Here is a 15275-nt window from a genome sequence, read left to right on the forward strand (position 1 = left end):
TCCTTTATCTTAAATGCAAAATGGTTATACTTTTTTTTTTTACAATTTCAATATAATTAATCAGTGTCTCTATATTACAGTTAATGATTAATCTATTAACAAATTGGGTGATTATTTGAATAAACGATTAATCACAATTAATCCAATTAATTGTTTCAGCCCTAGAAAAGACGTTAAAAACCCAGTTTTCAACGTCTTTTCGACAATCTGAAAATTACTACTTTTCACATTTACCTTTTTCTACACAAATGTAGAAGTTTTTTGGATGTAAATCATGTCGTCTTTTCGATGTCTTTTCAGACAATTTTTGCTCTGTGTTATGGCTTAGCACCAAAATATCATTATCGAATTATTTTCAGTGGATCAACCACCATGACCTCTCAGGGCTTCTAGCTCGTCTACTCTGCACACCCACAGAACCAAACAATGAGAAGAAGCTTTTATTTCTTACGCTCCAAAAATCTACCTTGAACTCCAAAAAGACTAAAAATGCTGAGAACCTAAATTCCTTTAAATCAAGATTTGAAATCCATTTTGGAGTTGCATTTTATTCTTCTATTTAACTGTTTACTAAAACATTATTAGTTATTGCCTGTAGTCCAGCTTTTATTCACCCACCTTTTCTATTTATTTATTTAATGTGTTTTTCATTTCTGTTTTATTTTTGTAATGTACTTTAAATTGGCTTATAGATGTGCAGTACAAATGAACTTTAGGGTCTCATACTAAAGAAGGCACCATTTTCCTTCCACTCTTATGCGCTACTTTGTGAGCATTTTTCACATAAAATCCTGATCAAATACTTTTATATTTTGTGCTGTATGGTAATAAAATGTAGAAAACATTCACTGTGTATGGATACTTTAGCAGGCCCTTGTAGATACGAGAAACAATAAGAGAAGAATGTATACCAGGAGTTCTGTGTTCCAGACAGAGGAAAAATCTTTTCTTATTTGATTTATTTAATGCAATAGCTGGAGCAGCCTTTCTGTATCTGGGCCACAAAAAGAAACAAAGCTCCGATACTGCAGACCCAGTGGGGGGAGGAGCAGCAAACCAAGTGATCGATGCACTTAGCAGATTGAGAACACAGAAACATTGCGGCTGTATCCGTTGCAAATCATCTTTTTATTTCTTCCTCTCATCCTTCCCCATCTCCTCTACACAATGATGATATCAAAACCTCCCCAAATAAGATCAGAGGCAGGCTGCAAGGTAGCGAAGTGGATTAAAAATGCATGAGGTACAAGCTCACAGACTGCAGAGCAGGTCAGCAGACTGGCTTTGATGTCATTATGGTCATTTTGTGTCTACTTTTAAATTCAGATTCAGAGCTGATTGTCTCAAAAGTGCTGCATGTGTAATTAAATACTGAAGCAACTGTCTTCAAACCTTTTCTCATGACAAAGGTGCTTTGACATCCAAACATTTCTCTGATCGTAAGATCTTTTTTTACTCAGTCTTTTGGTGTTTTCATGCCTGACATAGCAGAAGGAGATCAAAGATTTCTAAGTCATCTTCTGCTGCTGCTGGATCATCAGGAACGGTTTAAAATGTTAGGCAGCAACTTTTAAGTTAAAAAACTTGCAACATTTTTTGGGGGGAAAACTTGTGATATAGCTCTTTAAATCTAGAATTCTTTGCTTCCATCTCTTGAATATTGAAATAAATGTTAAATATCTTCTCCAGGAGTGGTCCTGAGAAACTAATCTAAGCATTTATACAAGGATGGACTATTGCATATTGCTACTATCAGGAAGTCCATAAACTACAGTTTAAAGCCTTCAGCTGATCCAAAAAAAAAAAAAAAAAAAAAGATAATATTTCTCCTTTATAACTTCTTTTCATTGGCTCCCTGGTCTATCCAGAAAATAATTTTAAATTCTCTCTATCACATAAACACATGGACAAGAAAACCCACAATGGTAACAGAAACAACTTGATGTTGCTAAACATTACCAAAGGGACATGTTCAATCCAAGTGTGTCCACTAGTTACTATCACAGGTGTTTACAATCTTGAAATTAGTGGGCCTATATACCGTATAGGGCAGCAGGTATTCACTGTGCTGTTCAGTGACATGGTGTGTACCACACTCAACATGGAACAAGGGAAGCGAAGGAAAGAGTAGTCATGGGAAATTAAAAAGAAACATTACAGACAAGCATGTTAAAGATAAAGGCAATAAGACCATCTCCAAGCAGCTTGATGTTCCTCTGACTACAGTTATACATATAATTCAGAAATTTAAAATCCATGGAACTGTAGCACAACCTCCCCTGGCCACAGGAAAGAAATGTATGAGAAAACAAGAGGCAGATAATAGGAATGATCACAAAAGGGCCCAGAAAATGTTCTGAAGAGATTAAAGGTGAATTTCAAACTCTTGTTCCATCTCTGAAGCACTTCAGTTCTTCGTCCTGTTTCTCTCTTAGACAGCTATGGGCTTAGCTTTTTTCTGTAATTAGTGTTTATCTTGTCTTTTATCCTTTTTGACATAAAAAATGACTCGGAGACAAAAAAAAACAGCAAAATATAATCTCATACTGACTGACAGTCACTGAGAGGTCTAATGTTGTTCCTTTTTTGCAGAGATGATGATGAAGGACTTTAACCATGGTGGGATGAAGCACTGGGTGAGAATCTTATGAAAGATGGTGGTTAAAAACCTAAGCTAGCTGGTCTGCAGTCCCTCAGCACCCTCCCTGTCACACTGCCACTAGCTATTTGAGGGTTCACTGGCTTCAGCATTCACCATACTTCCTGTAACTGTGCAGTGATGGTCTGGCTGTGAAGCAATGGCCGTTCCAGTAAGGACTCTGCTGGTGATTCAGCTTGAAATAGACAAAGAAGTGGTTCAACTCCTCTGCCAGAAAAGCCTTCCCAAAGATTTCACTTTTATTGCTGAATCTGAAGTTAGTGATGCAATAGAAACTGTGCCACACCTCTGCTAGTACAGTAGTTGGCTGTGGCCTCTCTTATTCCCCCTCTTCAAAGAGGCTTGGGCACAGCTGTGTATGTCCTGGTCTCCAGACCTCAACAGTTTCTCAGCCTTCTTGTTTATCCAGGGCTTCTGATTGTGAAATGTGCCTGTCCACTATGATTGTGTTGACATAAACATCAGATGCAACAAAGTGCTGGTGAGGTGAATACCCCGTGATGCCAGAAAAAAATACCAGTTGGTTACTATACAGTCCTGCAGCTTATGAGTAGTGCCCTCAGGAAATTGTATGCCAGAATAAGAACCAGCAACATGTGATCAGCTTAAATAGGACAGTGGATTGGCCTTGTATTAATGCTTGATGTTGAAGTAGGCTTTATGAAGAGTCTTAGCTCCCCTTGTGGGATGTTTAATGTACTGGTAAAATTTGGGGAGCACTACTTTCAAATCCACATGGTTAAGATCCTCTGCCTTCATGTGCACTGCTTCTGTTGTGTTTATGACTGAGAGCATTAACTAAGTGGCTAAGAGCTGTACAGGGATTAGCATCAGGTGGAATGTTTACAGCAGTTATGACAGTTACCAGTAACTTCCTCTTAAGGTCTCATGGGGCAGATACGACTGCTTGCATCTAAGGTTCATAAGTTCCAGGTCTGCTGAATAATGCTTGTTTATTTGCACACTAACTGTTCTTCACACTTACCGGAGCTGTGGATCTCGTTGCATCTATTCTGCTGTGCATCATACCAGCTTGATAGCTGTGTCTGGAATGGATGAGTAAGGCCAGCATAATGCAACAGTCATGTAGAAGTCTGCCTGATGCCAACGGAAGCTTCAGCTCATCTATATTATTTGTGAGGGGTCTGGCATTCGAGAGAAAAATGTGGGTAGCAGCAATTTGTGTGTCCCTCTCTGTAGCTGTACCAAGGTGCCAGCCAAGGATCCCTGATTTTGTTTCGTCTCATTTCGTCACTCTTTCCTTTGATGGTTGTATGTCCTGCGATATATTATGTATGTTTAAAAAGTTCATTATTATGCACTGTTCACTCTGTAAACCTATGTGTGAAAGATCTTGTTGGCTGTAGGTGTTCCTTGATATGTTTAGAAAAGTTATAAAAAAAACATTAAAAAAACATCTTAAAAAACGCCAAGACAAGAGGAGCTCTGAACCGCCCCATCTGTAAACACCACCGACCTTTAACCTTTAACGTGCCTTGAGATGATGTGATGTGAATTACCTTTAGACAAACAAAACAGCCTCTACTTTCAAGCAGATCAAAACTCTGAGGAAGGATAAAACTAAGTTTTTCATTTTCTTTAAAGGTAAAGTCTAACTTTCTGCTTAACACTCAAAGGTATTAGTGCCACCTGATACAAATAAGCAATAATATTATCTTTATACTATAAGCAATAATATTATCTTTATACATTTTCTTACATTAACAAAATCCCAAGTTCCTACAGCCTTTTGATATAAAAATAGAATGTAAATATTCTGAGTTCTCTGTCTCAGATGATCATTGTGTGAATACAAAATACTGAAGGTAAAAGTGGCTTTATGAGAAAAAATGTGTGGTTGAAATTTAGAAACCACAAAGAAAAAGGAAGAAGAAGAAGTGGAGGAAAGGATGGGAGCAGGATAGAAGGGAGGTTTGGCAAAAGGGCAGAAACTATAAAGGAAAATAAGGAATGGAAGAGAGAAGGGAAGAAGAACAAGGAAGGAGGGACACTAGTGGAAAAAATACGTAAGGCAGCTGTAGCAGGCAAGGTAGGAATGGAGCCCTGACCCAAAAAGGGAACGGACAGTAGATGAACGATGGGGCATAAGGGTGCAGAAGAAGAAAGTAAGGAAACAAGGAGGGGAATGCAGGGAGGGCAAAATAAATCATAGGTAGGAGACAAAGAAGGAAGAATAGACAGAAGAAAAAAAACAAAAAGAGAAAGAAGTAAAAGCACAAAAGCGTTAGCATGGAAAGAAGGAGAGGAAGGAAATTTAAGGAAATTAGACCAAAGTAGGTAAAGAGGGAAAGGGTAAACGAAACAAGTAAGTAAGCAAGGCTAAAAATAGAAAAGAAAAAAGTAGCACATAAAAATAGAAAGGTTCAATCCCAAACAGTCCCCTAAGCAATAACTCAACCCTCCGGTTGCGTTTTCCTGCGGAAGGTCCACCACATTGAGGGCCATCCCAAACCACGTAGTGGTTTACTGTAGGGTGAGTGGACCTTTCAGCCCGTAAGCGTAAGTTCCATCGGTTTGCTGCATCTTCATCACATTTATGAAAAATCCAAAGTTAGGCATAAAAAAAAAAATTGATTAATTCAAAAATGGAAGGCCCTCCTTAATTAAGTTGTATTTGAGCATAAACTTTTGTTTTAAGAAAGATATATATTATATATTTGACATATATATTAAGGTATATAGGAGATATTTTAATCTCACCCTGCACCACAGAGCTACAGCCACACACATGGGGTTATCAATGTATAGCCACAGCAACGACTGCTTTCTTTTTCCGTTGGAGAGACGAAGTCGTCCCATTCTCGTTTACACCCCCCACCTTTAATCAAGACGCCTTCCACAGCTGTGAGCGTGACTTTATTGCGAGTGAGACTTGATAGTGAAGGGTTAGTGCTTAGGGAGCAGTTTGGGATTCAGCCATAGTAAAGGAAAGTAATCAAAGAAGGAAGGAGGTGGGACCAAATAATGAAGTACACAAAGGAAAAACATAAGAGACCCTGTATGTGAGGATGGAAGGATGCCCGATTATAAAACAATGGGAGATAGAAAAGGATTGTTTTTTTTGTGCAGGAACAGGGAAGATGGATAGATCTAATTAACTTTGATAATGCAGAAGAACCCCAAACAGAAAGAGCTAAAATGGAAAAGATAAGTTAAAATGGTTCAGTTAAAGCTAATCCAAAGGAGAACATTTGCAATACTTTCAAAAGTATTATCCACACAGGCTATCAATCCAGTCCGACTGATTTTTAACTACTTGGAAATAAAGAATGAGCATAAAGTTTTGACCCTAGGATGTAAAAAGCTGGGGTTCTATAGCTGTTTTAAGCAACAGGTTGTAGATAAAAAAGCTGAATTTTATTTTATAGACCACTCCAGGTAATAGTGTGTTTTACCTTGGCAGTTGAGCAGGAAGTAACTCATGTTGTGACTGAAGGAGCCGCTGACGTAGCCACAGCTGTCGGCCAAGGCACAGGACAGGCAGCGTCGGTTAAATGATCCAAATGTGTCGGCGCTGAACAAAAATAAGGAAATCAATCCGTTGATGTTCAACTTTTTAAACACATCTTTTTTCTTAAGAGCAGCCATTACCTGTACAAGTGTCTCCTCTTCGGTCCGTCTTCAGTACTCAGGAAGTATCTGAGTTATTAGAGGAAAAGAACATGAAAACTCAGTAATAGGGAATAGGACATGTTCAGTATGGAAGAAAAAAAGCTACCTGGAACACAGCTGCTCACTGAAATAGATGCTTCAGGAATGAATAATAGTGAAAATAATAAAATGGGGCACATCTTCCCCCCAAAGGGTGAAGCTAGACTTTATTTTCGGAGGAAAGACTTTTCCAAACAAACTTTCCTCTTTGTGCAGAGCCTTGAAGTTATAGTGTTACTTTGAATGTTTATGTGTAGATACGCTTATGAAATCAGAGGCGGATCAATGATTCTTTATTTGAAAAAAAAAAGGATCTACTTATCAAAGTAGGATTAGAGTTCCACCAGAGACACAAAGCTCCGATACGCCCACATTTATGGTGCTTTGTTCTGTTCAGAATGATGATTGTCGTGGATTGAAGGAGGATTTGCAGTGACATTTTAACTAAGGCAGAAATGTCATGCATTTCCACAGTTATATCAAAAAGATGACTAGACAATGTGCATATTTTGTGTTGTTTAGCTCCTTAGTTTTTGGAGCCAGAAAAGCTGGTTGCTTTTTTAATTCATCGTTTAACTAATTAATTTACACTATGTTGTCTATGCTGATATTTTCAATTTCTTATTGAGGGGAAAATATTCTAGAGGTTTTAAATTTGGCAGTCCTAAAAAATGGCTTAACAACTCGCTGCATCAGTACAGTTCTAAAAAAGAAATCTCTGCTGTTCACTTATGAATGTGATCCAACCTCGATCTGAAAGCAGCTAAAAGTTGCAGGCTTTAGCCAATGCCTTCAGGCATATGTTGCAAAGTGAGATGTAGTAAAACCAATAAACAAAGTCCACTACTTTATAAAGCATAAAGCCCCAAGCAACTTTGTAGACAACTTCATAATTTGTCAGCATTCTATTCATATAACTTACCCCCAGAAACACAATAATATGTTTAATTCTCCTAGCTCAGAATACCTCTACTTCCTGTATTTTCATCCTTTAGCCAAGCCAATCTGGACTCTAAACAGGCTAAATGTTCTAGCGTAGATTTCAATTAGAGGTTTTAGCTTTTTCTGCGTGAAAACAAACAAAATCATCCTAAAAATGTTAAAGTTAAAGTCATCAAATAATCCAATTAGAGACGTCTAAACAGAGTGGGACAGAAAGGCACCCATGAGTGGAGACTTAAAGGTATAGTGCAGGATGTTCTTTTTCCGGGGTGGATCATCATCCTTCATGCTCGTCCCCATTTTCACTTACCGGTGATGAGTCTGACATAGTGGAAAAATGTGCAAATCTTCTCTTGGGAAGTACGCTTGTATGAACGATGCAAACAGCAACTTCTAAACAGAGTGTGCATGAGGAGAAATGGGCTTGTGCACGCTCTCGCACGTGTTTAATAGGCGGTCCCTATCAGGAGCGGGTACAGGGTTGCGCATGTGCATTTTTTTTAAGTGGAGAAAGCAGGTCTTTTTTTTTTTTAAATTTCCAAAAAACCTCCTCTATACCTTTAAGAAATGCTGTTGGATGAGCTATACCCCTAAAGTTACTTAAGAGCATCACATTTTGCTTTATAGGATAAACAGATCCTAGATATACAATCTTGAGGAAACACTCACAGCTTTGCTTTATTGATCAAATGTATCCTCTTTAGCTGTAATTGGGTGACTTTACTAACCAAAAAATGTGAAGCTACCAACAAGTAAGATTTTATTTTTATATAAACATTCATGACCAAAAAAAAACCAACAAAAAAATGACTTGGAGCTGTTTTTGTGAACTTACACCACTTGGCTGTCTTCATTGTAGGCCAGGACCTTGGTGACATCCCAGTCTCCAGATGTAATGGATTGCAGGGTGTCTATACTGGTGTTGGGCTTCAGGAACAGAAGAGAGAAAACAAAAAGCATTTTGTATTTAATTTTTAAATAAATACAAAGCCTAGGAAAAACTATAACCTTTAAACGGTTTGTTTTATGAATTGTATTCACTGATAATAATTAATGACAAACTAATACAAATACAAATGAAGCTGGTGAGATTTAATAGCCCACACAAAGTATTGCATATACAACAAATTACAATTATGATGACAAAAACACTTCTCGAAATCACATTAATGTATGTTTTTTAGTTGCTTTAGTAGAATGTCATAATTATCACAAATATACATACTGCTACGAAACATCAATGTGATCACTATCTGTACAATGTTTTACTTGGTGTATAGAGTTAATAAAATATATGTACTTTCTAATAATATGATGTACCTGGAAAGTTTTTTTAAATTCATGGGAGACGATATTATCATCTTAGATCATGAAGGATACGAAAAGGCTGAGGAGACACCAAAGCAATGAGATCATGAAATCACAAATGCCTTTCTATGCATTGCAGTTCTATGCTTTTGCTCAGGAACAACATTTTATTTTAGTTTTGTTTTTCCCCTCGGTATACGCAGGGGGAAAATACAGCAGCAGCCCTTCCTCCAGCTGTAACTAGCCCCGAGTGAGGAAACATTTAGCTCTTTTTCCGATCTACAGAATGGTTTTGGTTTGTTGGTTTAACTGGTTACCAACTCATCACATTCGCTAAACACCCACCACTGTATCTGAGAGCTTGTTTACACATGGCTGACACAAATATTTATGAATACCGACACAAAGATTTATGTCTATTTAATGGCATCCAAACCAGAAACCTTCATAATAAGAGGCTAATCCACACAAAGTGTTATAAAGGCAGTTAAACTTGCTTACATTATCTTCTCTGCTTCTTCTTTATGCTGGGTACATTATATGCTTGGGCTGTTATCTGTGATCTATGTGTAAATTAAAACATAATAAGTGACTATAGTGTTAAATTAGTGCTAGCTCGTATTAATTACATCTACCTGAATGGTGGTGTTATTAAGTTCTTTTTTTATGTGCTTAGGAATTGAAACATTTCTAATAAATGGTAATTGTTTGAAATATGAACTGATTATAATCTATTAACAAATGCCCATTGCTCTAATAACAGGATGATTTTCTTTTAGGTGATGTTCTAAAGTAAGGATGATATGGTAAAGCTGAAATCGGGACTTAGACTAAAATAAAAGGTTATCAATTGTTTTTCTCCACCAGTAGCTCAGAGTGGGTTTAATTTTAATCTTAGCAGAATGAAGCCATATCCTCCTTGTTTGCTGTGTGCACCACATGGTTTGTTCAAATTAAACTTTCATTAATTGAGCTTAAAACCTTCCTGCTATTTAATGGTGGTCAGGTTAAAGCAAAAGTAATGGCATACCAGTATTTATGCAAACCCTCCAGAGGATAAATTGGCCTCTAGTTGCTTTTTTTGATAAATATTATCCTCTTCTGGCCTCTGATCTCTAGGTAAGTCTGCTGGTGGAAGATCCTATTATCACGTTCAGATAATGCATTAAACAGAATGAGATGTTCAAAGCTTGAGTCTATAGTCTATAACTTAGCCCTGCTTTTAACTCCTCTGTGTGCTGCATGCTGTGTCCCTTGGTTTTCATGATGGTTTCTGTTCACTAGTGCTCCTTAACAAACCATTGGAGGAAATTTACAGAAAAGCTGCATTTTTGTAAAGGTATTTTTATGAATACAACTGCTTGTGGCAAAAACTAGAAAAATGATGCACTACTTTGCATTTGTTCATCGCATAAGATTCCAATAGATCACATTTAAGTTTTTGGTTATAATTTAGAAAAATGTAGAAATCTGCAGTAAATCACTTTTTGTTTGAAAAGTAAGCAATAAAAGGAAACAGGGACTTTATATTTAGACTGATTTCCTCTTTACCCGATTTTTCAAGTGAGATTGCTGAGCATCCTGGGTGGCAATATATCAATGTTCCCTCCTCAGATGCAGCCCCGAGCTTAACCACGAGGCAGACGACCAACGTCTAAAGCAGAGAAACTTCCACACTTTACTTTATTGCTCATTTAGGCGCTGCACAGCTGCTGTTTGTCTATTTCAGCTGAAAGCCTGAAGCACATTCATCTACCTGCTGGCAGCAGTTACTGCACATTGTGCCGCGCTGCAGAGATAAATCTGAGCATCCTTAAAATGTTCTGTGCCTTAATACGTTACTTGTTGAAAAATGTACCTCTGGATGGAGGAACAGGGAAGGAGGACTGGTTTATTACCCAGTTCAAGGTCTGATTTCAGCTTTTTTTTAACATGACTAGAAAAAAGGCTGCAATATCCATCTATTTTCTACAGCTCCTTTTCCTTGCAGGGTCAAGGGGGGCAGCTACCAACTCCAACAATAATTAGGAGAGAGGAGAGGTAAACTCAGGACAGGGCGACAGAGAGACGCACTGCAGAACTTACCACACAACCATTCACTTATTCCTATAAAAGGCAATGTAGTTAGACTGATGATTACCCTAACATTGCATATACTTTTGGAATGTGAGAAGAAGCCAGAGCACCTGGAGTAAGCACGCTCTGAGCAGAAAGATCGCAGGCAGGAATTAAATAACTTTCTTGGTATTGGGCCACAGTGGTAACTAGGGCGGAACAATTAACTGCATTTGCACTCTATTCTCTACTGTTTTTAAAAAGAAAAAGCCCCCTAAGTGGCCGTAAGATGCATAGAGTGGGTTTGCCACCATGCAGAAAGGAAGAGAGAGTTGCAGGTGGTATCCAGATCCATGTATGCAAGGGGTAAGCAGTTTTCAATGCAACAGCAAAGTCCCATCTTTGGACTCTGGAAAAAAAACAAACTGGAGTCTAATATGCATATACTTCCAGAGAAAAATGTCTAAATAAGGTTGCTTTGGCAATTTTGGGTGAAAACCAAAAAAAAAAGATTTTTGGCAAAAATGGCTTAACCACAGCTCTAACCATAGAGTCACCCTGCTGCTCAGAAAATGCACTGGTGTGTGCTGAAGTGGGATCTACAAAAACCTAAAACATAGCCTGAAGTTGATGGGGGTTTTTTTCTACCTGGTTTAAAAACTTAGCTTGCTGATAAAATTTGTATCAGCATTTCTTTTGATTTGAAGTGTTTCAGCGCATCATATAAGTAAATAAGTAAGTAAATAAAATGACTCTAAATGTTTGTGTTATCAGTGATGTATGGAGGAGATCTTATCAGAGCTGGAAGATTAATAATTTTATCTATTGATCAAATGTTTTGTTTAAAATGATTTAATTTTTGGAAAATCTGTTTTTTTTTTTTCTTACAAATTTCCCTGCACAGGCCACCATGGCTCATAGTGATATCAGTTAAGTTTTTGAGTCGTCTCGATTCTTAGATCTGTCCTTATAAATAATAAACTAGCTCCCTGTGTGAACCCACTAGCTGCAAACATTTAATAGGTTTATATTTAAACACGATTATTTCACAAGCTTGTTTCACTGTGGAATCTCTTTGCCCTTTATCTTACTGTCGCCTTCTAGAGGCGATGAATGAAATCTAAGCTACTTTTTGAAAGTAATATGATGCATTTATTATTTTTATTATGAAACTTAAGTAAGAAAAAAAAAAAACTGCATTTGCTTGGAAAAATTTAGGGAAAGGATTTCCAAGTCATATCTCCCAGTCCCAGTAATGTTAAACCATTCTATGAAAATAACTCAATGGAGTCTCTTAAAAGACTCACACCACAAGAACAGTGTGCTGGATAATCACACTAAAACAACTGTGATTAATCTATTATTGAAATAATTGTCAAGTAATTCATTAGCCTGAGTAAATAGACTCTAAAGGATTTAGTATCACAGGAACCCACCCAGAAAATTAATAAAACTAAAACAATATAGAAAATCTTTCTTAAGCTCTATCCAGGACCTATGAATTGCTATAGTTTTAGGCTTTCATTCTGTATAATTTGTTAATTATTCTTAAATTGTTAGTTTAAAGAAATATTAATTTAGCTCTACACTGTAATGTTGTTTAGTCAACCCGAACAGGCTTCTCTGCTGATGTTACAACTGTTTTTTCTTTAGCTGCAGATGTAGGCTTGCAATAAGTCTTCCGAGTTATACATATTGTGTTTTAGCCAATAAAACATTTACTTAAAAAAACAAAAGGAAATTAATTGCTAATTTGCATTCTGATTTATGCATCTTAAATACTCAAGCTTAGGTAGAAATATGAAAAATCTGCAAAATGAGACAATTACTGTTTAATTCCTACCTAACAGATGTCAGAATAGCAGATTATTAAAAATAATCATTAGCTGCAACTAGAGTGCAGAACTTTTTTTATTTAAAAACAGTGACTTTATTTTTATTATTATTATTAATTTACCATTCTGTTTTGTTCCTCCTAAGGTATCTATTCCTAACAATAGATTTCCAATATTTTTATATTACAACAACCTCTACGCATTTAATTTGATTGACCAACATAATATAGTAACCAACTGCAAGGAAAATGATGCAAAGTGTTCAACATTTCAATCAGCTTCTAACAGCGTGACAGAGCTCTTTATATCATCTGAAACGAAAAGAGGATGCAGACCTGCCAAAACATGGCAATCCACCTGAGTGAGACAAGGAGAGCATTGATCAGATCTGATAAGCCTATCACCATGGCAACCATCAACGCTCAGATGCACCCTCATGTTTATCAGTTTGCTTGAGGTGCAATAACAAACTGTGGTTCTCATCCCCTACACAGATGAAATTTCAGACTAAGGGTGTATTTGGAACAGAAACAACTTTTGGCTCATTCGATGAGTCTGGATAAAAAGCAGACTTTTTTATTTTCATTTACTGCTGTTTCCTTTTATTTTAACCTTTTTTAAAATCATTTAACTTGCAGAAGAAGCAAAAATTAGGATCGTCACTCTGATCATTGTCAAGACCATTACATCTGAGAGAAATGACTTGGATGGGAGAGAGCACACATGAAAGAGGAGAGGAAAATGGAGGCGGAAATTACATTTCCATCAATATCTAACTTGTTGCTCCGCCTTTTCAGAGGGCATCATTCATATAGCTTGTAAAAAGTTACAATAGTGGGTGGATCACTACTATTTGGAATACCAGAATGGGTTGGGAGATGCTGCACCGAAGGACAGAAAAAACACAAGTAAAAAGGATTTCAGAAGAATTGTGTAAAAATGTAGATTACCTAAAGAACTAACGTTTGCAGATTGCTAAGAGCCATGTAAGGGGCGCAGCAGACATATAGAAGAACGTCGCCATGGTTACATGATGAGACCCATATTGATTTTTTTGGGCTGCATGTCAAAATCTGCCCTCTCAAAATCACATCCCCACAGGAAAACACATCAGTGGCAGCATCATGCTCTGGGAATGCTTTTCTTCATCAACAAACAGGGGAGTTTGTTGAATGGATATGGAGATAAATGGAGCTAAATACAGGAAAAATACTGAAAAAACTAAACAAACAAAAAAAAAACCTTTCATCATGTGAATTGGATGGATGCTAACGATTCAGCAAAACAAAACAGAGCTACAGTGGCACGGCATTAATTACATTCATGTGTTAGAGTTACCAAGTGTAAATATTAGGGATGCACGATATAATCAGCCCCCTATCGGTATCGGCCTGTATCGGCCTTAAAACTGAATATCGGACATCGGCCACCCCACAAATATTTAACCCGATATTTTATCAGCTTCTGAGTTTCTAAAGTCTAAAAAAAAAAAATGACTACTTATTTTTGTCCTGCTTTAACATTAGTATCGATATCTACGGAGCCCCTCTGATGACATGGTCAAAAAAAAATGTTTATTGTGGCCATGAAGTAGTACTTCGTGGCCACGCAATAAGTTTAACGTGCGCACGATAAACTTATTGCATGGCCATTATCGGCTACATGAGTTTTAAAATATCGGCATATCGGATATCGGCCAAAATCCCAATATCGTGCATCCCTAGTAAATATAACTGAACCTATGGTTAACCTAAATATGATTGTTCATGGACACAACGAAGGGTGTTTCTATAGAGCTATGACTCAGCGGCACTGAAAAAAAATTAAAATAAAAATTCTGATTTTATATCTCTAAAAGAATCCTTTAAAATCAAAGTTGTTTGTAAAGTGAAAAAAATAGAAACTGTTAGGCAGTGTTTATACGGCGTCTATGTCAACATTGCCACTTCTGTTTATTGCTAGAATAACATCCTTTATTTAGAATACCTTTGTATTAACATTATAAGGAAGTATATTCCCAGTGTATTTTTCTAACCTGAGAGACGGACATGGAGATGTGGAAGAACTTCCCACGGCCCCCTTGGGGAATGGCGCGAGTGAAGAAGAGCTTGAGGCCGTCTTTAGAAAACAGAGGCTCCTCATTCTGAAGAGAAACAACTGATTTTTCATTTTTGTTACTTAAAAAAAACAGCAGAAAAAGACCACCAAAACCACAACAAACACAATGGCCAATTACGATTGATAAAAGACAGAAATAAAATTAACTGATTATGCTTAATTCAGTCTGTAATCGGGCAGAAAATGCAGAAAAAAGCTAATTTAACTCATTGAATCATTATTTTTACAACTTAATTCTTTTTACAGCTCATCAAAACCTCCAAACATCAGTTCAAAATGTGTTCAACACACTCACCTGCCTGTAGAGCCAGCCTTCGCTTTCATCTTCGTGTTTCTGGAAGAACAGATTGCCAGTTTTCAGTCGACACACGGAAAACAGCCTCAGGCACAAACAGCTCTCATAAGACACACGCTGGACCGTACCTTTGTGCAGACGCCCGTCGTGGCTTCACACAGCGTCAGCATGGAAATGTTCTGGGCTCTGTTCAGCCAGTTAATGGCCAGCTTGGTCGCGGTGGCCCACTTCACCATCGTCACGTAGTATTCACTGAAAAACACAGTCAACAGCTTCAAGCTGTGCTGTTTGAATACGCCATGAGTGGGTAAAAGCACTGAAACCCCCCATTAACCAACTGCAGATGGTAAAACTAAAATAGAATGGCAAATATAATAGAGAAAGATGTATA

At 37.3% G+C, this 15275-nt stretch overlaps 1 protein-coding gene across 5 annotated transcripts in view; it reads right to left on the bottom strand.

Annotated features, from left to right (window-relative positions):
• dpp6 (dipeptidyl-peptidase 6) overlaps window positions 1-15275 on the bottom strand; it is a 329860-nt gene that overhangs the window by 14672 nt on the left and 299913 nt on the right. For all 5 annotated transcript variants that reach the window (XM_015370176.1, XM_015370175.1, XM_015370172.1 and 2 more), the window contains exons 11-16: window positions 15013-15136; window positions 14885-14923; window positions 14507-14614; window positions 8109-8200; window positions 6272-6319; window positions 6076-6194 (exon numbers count right to left, since the gene is read on the bottom strand). In XM_015370176.1, coding sequence (XP_015225662.1) covers window positions 6076-6194; window positions 6272-6319; window positions 8109-8200; window positions 14507-14614; window positions 14885-14923; window positions 15013-15136 — 530 coding nt within the window. The remainder of the gene's footprint in view (window positions 1-6075; window positions 6195-6271; window positions 6320-8108; window positions 8201-14506; window positions 14615-14884; window positions 14924-15012; window positions 15137-15275) is intronic.

The sequence above is a fragment of the Cyprinodon variegatus genome, unplaced genomic scaffold, assembly GCF_000732505.1.
Source record: "Cyprinodon variegatus isolate N-32 unplaced genomic scaffold, C_variegatus-1.0 Scaffold42, whole genome shotgun sequence".
Classification (NCBI taxonomy): Eukaryota; Metazoa; Chordata; class Actinopteri; order Cyprinodontiformes; family Cyprinodontidae; genus Cyprinodon; species Cyprinodon variegatus.